Source organism: Eurosta solidaginis, chromosome 1 (genome assembly GCF_040869045.1).
Source record: "Eurosta solidaginis isolate ZX-2024a chromosome 1, ASM4086904v1, whole genome shotgun sequence".
Taxonomy (NCBI): Eukaryota; Metazoa; Arthropoda; class Insecta; order Diptera; family Tephritidae; genus Eurosta; species Eurosta solidaginis.
In genome coordinates this window covers 271214973-271223389 of record NC_090319.1, presented here as the reverse complement: position 1 = coordinate 271223389, position 8417 = coordinate 271214973, and the positions used below count along the sequence as shown (strand labels likewise).

At 37.7% G+C, this 8417-nt stretch overlaps 1 protein-coding gene across 1 annotated transcript; it reads right to left on the bottom strand.

Annotated features, from left to right (window-relative positions):
- Positions 1-5900: 5900 nt before the first annotated feature.
- Positions 5901-6716, bottom strand: LOC137243079 (PE-PGRS family protein PE_PGRS26-like). Its single transcript, XM_067770281.1, has 2 exons — positions 6562-6716; positions 5901-6491 (listed from the first exon to the last, which is right to left on the bottom strand). Exons 1-2 carry the CDS (start codon positions 6574-6576, stop codon positions 6078-6080), a joined length of 429 nt encoding a protein of 142 aa, XP_067626382.1. The 5' UTR covers positions 6577-6716; the 3' UTR covers positions 5901-6077.
- Positions 6717-8417: the final 1701 nt, after the last annotated feature.

Below are 8417 nucleotides of genomic sequence, written 5' to 3'. Positions count from 1 at the left end.
TTTCAATCTAATGCTGGAGAGGATAATTCTGGCAGCAGAACTAAACTTATATAATAAGATGGTACTATTGTTGACATATGCTGATCATATTAGTCTAAACAAAGGTGCCGTGAGTTCTGCCTTCTTTGGATTAGGTAAAGCGACAAAAAGTTGGTCTTCCGGTTAAGAGGACAAAAAGAAGTACTCGCTGTCATTTAAGAAAAAACTTGCGCACTCGCACCTTAGTGGTCGCAATGCTGTTGACGGATATAAATGCGAGACCGTGAAGGACTTTGTCTATCTGGGAACAAACATTTACAGCATCAGCGAGAATGATGCCAGCTTGAAAATCAAAAGGAGATTAATTCTGGAAGTCATGGATGGTGTAGAAAAAAGATGGAATAGTTCTTGGAGTGCTCGAGAGATGATGCCAATGGCGAGTATCGAAGTAGGTATAAAGATAAGCTGTATGAGCTTGACGCAGGTATGATATAAGTGTTTCGAACGAAATCGCGGTTTGAAGGCAGAGGAAGAGGAGTTGAAAGATGCTGATGGAAAAATATTGCTTTGGTGCTGCCAATTTGTGGCAGATATTATGAAGTAGAAATGGCTGGCGGGAAGCGGTGCGTAAGCGCCAATTAATGATGTTGAGATGTATCTAAAATACCTTTGTAGTTTTGTCTCTGATAAAATGTTTACAATATCTGTTTCAAACTAATCTATGTTATTTCTGAGTTTAAAGTCAGATTTAATTTAAAAGGAAGTGTTTAAATTATTTTTTATCACCATTTTATTTCATTTTATTATAGTAAGTTTCTGAAGTCATTATTTACCGATAATCAAGCTGAGTTTTCCAATGCACACCGCATTTCACCACATTTCAATGAAATTCACATATGATATTGGTGCTTTTTGGATTGCAAAACAAGTTGGAGATTAAATAACAGCAGCGATTGTGAGGCTTTCTGGAAAATGTGTAAAGCACTTTCATTCATTTTAATGAATATAATGAAATTCAATTTTAATATTTTATACACACACTGAGAAAAAAACATACAGTTAATTTTAGGAAATAAATTTAATTACTGCTAAACTCAAAATTGGGTAATAAACTCGAGCTTATGGTACAAAAATACTTCATTTGTTACTTTTGCAATTTGGAGTTTTATTTCTGACAGCGTTAAAGTAATAAGAATATTTATTGTTTTGTTGCATGTCGCAACTTAGTGACTGAAAAGACCGAGCACATTTTTGAGAAACCGTTGCCTTTTGAATCAACTCATTGCTGGTGCTCAATCATAATCTTGGCCATAACAAAAAAAAGCAGTCAAAGCCAACTTTGAGAACATAATCAATTATTGTTTTCGCTAACCCTTCCCCAGAAGTTTCTATGACAGAGACAAAGAGTTAGTGAAAAATATTTTTCTGTATCCGTCACTGCTTTAGATACTTCACCCTACAGTTTTGGACTTGTTTTAAGCAGTCGACCCCTCATGTTAAATTTTAACTTTTGGTTACACAAAACTCGTAATTTAGGAGTTGCTAATCTATCTATCTATTTTTTTTTTTATATTTTGGCGAATATTAGCAGTTCTATACATCACTATGCTGCTGGTAAACCCACAACAACAATGAAGCAAGCAGCCAAACTTATGTACATGAACACAGCAGCCAAACACATAACCAGCAGCTTGAAGTAGAGAGATTATTTCCTATACACATATGCAGTCAGAAGATAAGGGCGAAGAAGAAAGAGAAACAATCACACATCACGTTATCATCAGCTAAGAACAGACGTTGTTACTCACACATATACACGCAGATAGCTAGATTACCAAGTATGAGATACAACTGTTCCAGAAGGCATGTTCGTGAAAAGTCTAGACCTTAGGAGATGTATGATAATGAGGCAACAGAAAGTATAAAAGCAGCGCAAGATGAGGGATAATTATTCAGTTTGATTTTAACTCGCTTTAGTGAAGTACGTAATAATTGTGAAGTACTTCATTCAAAGTAGTCTAAATAAGGAACGTTTTGTTATGCTGAATATTTGAGTTATTTATTCGACAGTTCACAGTCAGAACTTCTGTGACTTTGCAGTCAGACATCGTCTGCATATTCTAAATCCCCCAGCTGAGTGAAAGGCGTCCACTGTACACCGTGTCCACCATTTTCTGCATTCCTCATAATCTCGTCTAATACCAAGATAAACAAGAGCGGCGAGAGTATGCATCCCGGTCGCACCCCGTTTTTAATTTCGAAGGGTTCTGAGAGGCACCCATCGTGACGGACCCGGCACTTAAATTCGGCATACATTGCCTTTATAATGTTAATTATTTTATTGGGCATCCCACGTTTTCGTAGTATTTCCCAAATATATTTCCTGTCGAGACTATCAAAAGCTTTTTTAAAGTCGATAAAAATTAATACAGTATTGTTCAACAATTATTCGGACGGTATTCATTAGATCAACACAGGATCGGTTTTGTCTAAAGCCTAACTGATTTTCTCTTAGAGTTCCGTGCACCGCCTCTTGAATTCGGGACAGTAAGATCGTGCAGAACACTTTGCTAGGAATCGAGACTAAGGTGGTACCTCTGTAGTTGTTACAATCAGAAGTATCTCCCTTTTTTGCGACTTATATAAGTATGCCTTCATTCCACTGATGAGGGTAGGATTCTTCTTCCCATACCTGACGGAAGATTGGAAGTAAGGTTTCAGCTGCGGTATCTGGATCTGCTGAGGTATTCAGCATATATGTCATCAGTTCCTGAGGCCTTGCCCTTTTTTAAGGACTTGATTGCTGAAATTATTTCATTTTTCGTAGGCGGCGCGGTGTTTACTCCATTGAAGTGGGGTTGGTTTTTGTAGTTTGCAGCAATAGTGTTGGAATTCAAGGCCGCTTCACCTACAGGATTATTTAATACTTTCTTGAAGTTTTCCACCCATACACTCATTTGTTGTTCGCTTTCAATAAGAAGATTTCCGTTTAAGTCTTTTACTGGTTTTTGGCCACTCCTGTATTTTCCGGTGAGTTCCCTACTAATCTCACAGAGTTCCCTCATATTATTTAATCTGGCTGCCGCTTCTGCTCGACTTGCTAATGTGTCAGCCCATTCCCTCTTGTCTTTTCTAGCAGACTTCTTGATTAGCTTGCATTTTTCTTTATACCTTGCGGATAACTGCCTTGCTTCCTCCGTGTCATTGTTGTTCGTCCGTCCGAGAAGCGATTCTTTAATTTTCCGGCGCTGTTCAATAAATGTCCACGTATTATTTGTTAGCCATACTTTATTTGCTTTGTTTTTGTGTCCAAGGCTACTACTACCTAGTTTTTGGTAGATATTATTAACGGAGTCTAGCCTGTCACCTGTACTACCACTCGTGTTTACCTGTTCAACACGTTCGACATGTTCGCGTACTGCGGCATTAAAGGCATTTATATATTCTTCATACTTTAGTTTCTCAATATCAATTTTCTTGCTCATTTTTTGAAGGTTTTTCTGTACTGCGGCTACCTTAAATCGGAAACTATCAGCTACAAGGCAGTGATCGCTACCAATATCTGCTCCTCTTTTAACGCGCACATCTAGCAAGGATGACCTCCATCTGCTGTTTATTAGTACGTGATCAATTTGGTTATTGGTACGTTGATCCGGAGACGTCCATGTTGTTTTGTGGACTAATTTATATGGGAATAAGCTTCCACCGATCACCAGACCGTTTTCACAACAAAATTCTATAAGCCTACTCCCATTGTCAATCCGGGTACCAGGGCTGTTTTTACCCATGTATATATCTAGAATAACGTTATTAAATTAAAGTTAGGCCTCTAGCGAATTAAAACGCAGCGGCTGCGCTGGCTAGGCCATGTTATGCGAATGAATGATGATGCTCCGGCCAAGAAAGTGTTTCTATCGGAACCCGCCTATGGAAGCAGAGGTAGAGGGCGGCCCCCACTCCGTTGGAAAGACCAGGTGGAAAACGATTTAAACTCCATTGGTGTGACCAAGAGGACTTTACTTTTCAATTGCCTACCTAGTCCAAAGTAGCATTTATTGGCAAGATTGATTCTTCGCTGGATTTCAGTGCTGATGTTGTTGCTAGTGTTGATGCTAGTTCCCAAATAAATGAGAGTTCATTTGCTTTAGCATTTTAGCATCTAGGTGATAGCGATTTCTAGATTCCGGTTGCATGTTATATTTCTGGAAACTTAATTTCATTGATTGAGGAAGAAACTTTTATGATGAAAAATCATGCATATTATTTCTGATTTCAACAGCTATTTGCCACAGTTATGGCAAATTTTCTTTTGGGTGTCGCAAATAGAAATTTAACTACGTAGGAGATACCTGCGAGTTTCAATTCAACTGTGGCGCTTTTGATGGCTCGAGGTCAAAAACAAAAATCAGCAAATGATAATATTTGTTACAAAAACTCAATATCATCACTTGCCTGCCATTCATGGGCATATCATTCACCATAACCGGATGTGTAGCATATCTTTCCAACGTATGTGCATATGTATGTGTGCAGTTAGCTCATTTATTTGCATTTTATGAAAGCCACATTAGTGAGAGCTACTCACATGGAAACAAAGCGCACTTTGGTGGATACATTAGCATATTTTTGGCGAGTGGTCATTGCAAAAGTGAAAACCCTGAAGCGCTTTTCGCGAAATGTTGATTAATCTGCTATTTTTCATTAGATATAAACAGCGGTGAACTTGAACATATTGATATTTCATGGGGAAAAGAAACTAAGCTTGCCGAATGTATGGTATGAGGTCGTTGGAATTCATTGGAAATATGAAATGCTGGTAGGTCCAGTCCGATTTTAAAAAACTGCAAACTTAGATATGCAAATTTACTATCAAGCTTTGGAGTCATGAGCCAAAACCTTTAGCTGAAAACTGTGTTTAATATGTCTATGACAGACCAAAATTTTAAATCCCGTTTTAAATTTGCCAATACGTACGGCTTCACAATGTTGAAAAATTCAGCTGATAGCAGTGTAAGAGGCAGCACTAAAACTAGTTTCGTCTCTTAACGCTATTGTTCAGTGCTAGTTCGGAACTAGTGCAATTCTCTGCAGGGGTGTGCCCATTGAGAAACCGTCAGATCGTGTTTATTTGGAACAGGCAGTAACTCTTCGTGACTGTTTTGAGTTCACGACAGAAGTCTTTCCGTATCACTTGATTGATGATTACGGAATAATTTAGAAACTATCTCCAGGCAAAGAAGAGATTTCATGTGAACCACTTTTGATATTGGTCCGTTGTTGTTTTTGAGGTGAAACCGGATCACTTTGGGACTAACCCCGGACTATCTGTTTAAGAATCAGTTTAGTACTTTAAGTTAATTATAAGGAGCTTTAAGATCGGTTGGATGCTATTTAGGAAATTTAAGGGAATTTTTGAGGGCCACTTTAAATTGTTTTTGGATCTTCATTACTTTCAAGATAAATTGGGGATTATAGTGGGACTATTACTCCATCACTTCGAGATTGTTTTCGGAATAATTAGGAAACTATTACGGAGTCATGATGGAATGGCTTTCAGTATTAAGTCGGGCCGTTTTGGGATTAGTCCGGGATAGACTCACTTTCGTCATCGATTCGATAAAGGCATGGCACTTGGGTTGATATTTCACTTAGTCCGAAGCTAGTACCAAGCTAGATCGAAAATCGTACATATTTTTTAAAAGGACTTAATCCGATCTCCAATCTATGACTCCGAACGAGTTTTCGGTTCAAGACAACTTTGCAAAAATCGGTCTGATTGACATCAAAACTTAACTATCGTCAAATAATCACCGGAACTCTTAGCAAACTAAGCATTCAATATTAATATTTAATTACCCTCTCTTTGAAGCAACACCTTTCAATTCTGCCCAGCTTTCCTACAAAAATTTATTTCCCACAGATTTGGTATGACTTCAGAAAAACGGTTTATTTTCTTAAAAATACAATCTTACAAAACCCGAAACTAATTCAAAGTGTTTATAAAAATGTGGTGTTAAAAAAATTTACTAAATCAAATGAGAATAAAACCTACATATGTACGTATATATGTAGCTAGTCACAGTAATCCATTTTTTCATTTAATGGCCGGCCGATCCACCAGAACCTCCAGCTCCACCAGCAGGTGCAGCACCACCGCCGCCGCCGCCACCACCAGAGCTACCAGCAGCACCACCGCCACCGCCGCCAGCCGCACCACCACCACCAGCAGCACCACCACCTCCACCACCACCACCACCAGCGCTATTGGGCACAGCAGGTGCACCACCGCCTCCACCACCACCAGCGCTATTGGGCACAGCAGGTGCACCGCCGCCTTCTGCGCCAAAGCGTCCTGCGCCACCTTCTCCACCAGTCGGCACAGGTACGATCTTAATTACTGGCACGGTTGGCACCGACACCACAATGGGTGCATGTGGTGAGAGAACATAAGGGAAAATGCTTGCGTTGCTCTGCGTCACGAAGGCTAACGTAATAACAGCTAACGCCAAAACCTAAAGTAGATTAAAAATGAAAATCCTTTGTAAGCTAGTAAAAAATAGTTTATGTCTGATATAGACTTACCAATGAATGCTTCATCGCAGTATGTTTGAGACTGTTCACCACAGCTGATAGAAAGCTTTGTGTCTGCACTGACCATTACCAGGCACTTTTATAGGTACCTGTCCCCTTCATAAGCGCATGAGTAGGTGTTATAAGAAGTGTCAGTACCTTTGTTTAATTAAATCTAAACATTCCGCAGAAAAATAATAAAAAGACAAACGAAAGATTTTATGCAACCCAATATTCAAATAAGGTAACTTCGGCACAAGCTTTCACATAAATATTTGTTGTAATTCAAACGCTTATACATATGTAAGCTATAATACCACGCAAATCAATTATTATAAGTTAAAATTTAACAAATATCTCCTCGAAGATACAGATTTAATAGTAGCCAATATTTTTTTTTTTTTTTTGCTCATATTTATTATTTATGTCAGTTGCTCTAATTATTCACACCTAATTTGGTTATGGTGTGCTAACTTTTAATTGCATCATATGCAAAGCGCATGCGCGAACGTTGATAAGTAGGTATGTATGTTGATTGTGTGCGTGTGGTCTTGCATAAATAGAAATTTATTTTTACAAATTTGCATAACAAATTTATGTACTGATTTGTTTAATCGATTGATGAAGTTGTTTTACTAGTTTAAGTTATTTATTACTCAAAACATGATCGCGTTTATATTTAGAACTTTGTACGTATTAAATATATTTTATTATTATTGTAAATTTATTCATATAATTTCTCGCTTTCAAGACTGGGTATCTAATTTTTGTAAAATGCATTAGAGCTTACGATTTCTTCTCGAACACAAGCGAGAATTCCGAGCTCCGAGAAATCGAGAACTCGGCTTCTCGCGATATTCTCGTGCCTCGAAATACTGCTAAATCTCGCGAGCTTCGCGACAACTTAGTCACTGTATTGACAGTTTTGACACTCTTTTTTCAATTGTGTTTTTTTTTTTTTTTTTTTTATTAAACTTCCTTTCTCGCGAGCTTCTCGACATTCTGTTAAGTTGCTGCAGTGGCAGGACTCTACGCATTTTGGTGTTTTTAAATTGTAGTTTTGTGCAAATTTTCGCTCCAGAATAACTCGTAAAATCTTTATAAAACAGCCAGCGCATTGATTAAATAGAATTTCGAGGAATTCGCGAGCTTTACGAGTATTTCGAGATTCGAGAATCTCGCAAAAAGGCATATAGTAAGCTCTAAAATACATATTTAAAAGTTATTTTATATTAAATTATAATAGGTGAATTCAGAGTTTTGTGCAAATTGTCTAGCATCATTGCATTTGCTAACTGGTGTAGTATATTTGCACAATGCACAAACAAAATGTACGACTATGGATTTGCTACACCGAAAGCCGTAGCATATTTTTTTTTCAAATCTGAATAGCAATTGAAAAACTGTCAATAGAAATTAAAATGTGAAAAAAAACTTAAAAATAAAAAAAATTGTTCACGATCCGTAGCTTACATTTGCTACAGCAAGGTTTACAATAATATAAAATACACAAAGCTCTTAACTGTCTTATTATATCGTCGGCTTTAAGTGCAAAACTGCTAAGCGACACAAAAAAAGGATTCATGGCAGAAAAAAACTCGAATACCATTTACACAACACCCTGTCTCAGAAAACTTTTAAAGAAAGCCCCACTTCAGAATTTATTCCAAAAATGCCCTATCTGAGCATAAATTCGAAGCATTTGAGGCTTCGACCGATATCTAAGGTAAGACGTTTTTGATATAACTAGTGAGTTCTGAGTGATACTCTGAGAATAGATGGTTTCGAACTAGCAGCGGAGGTAGAGTGAGATCAACTAAGGAGTGTATAATAGAATCCGGGCTTACAAAATCCCGAAGTGCAAAAAC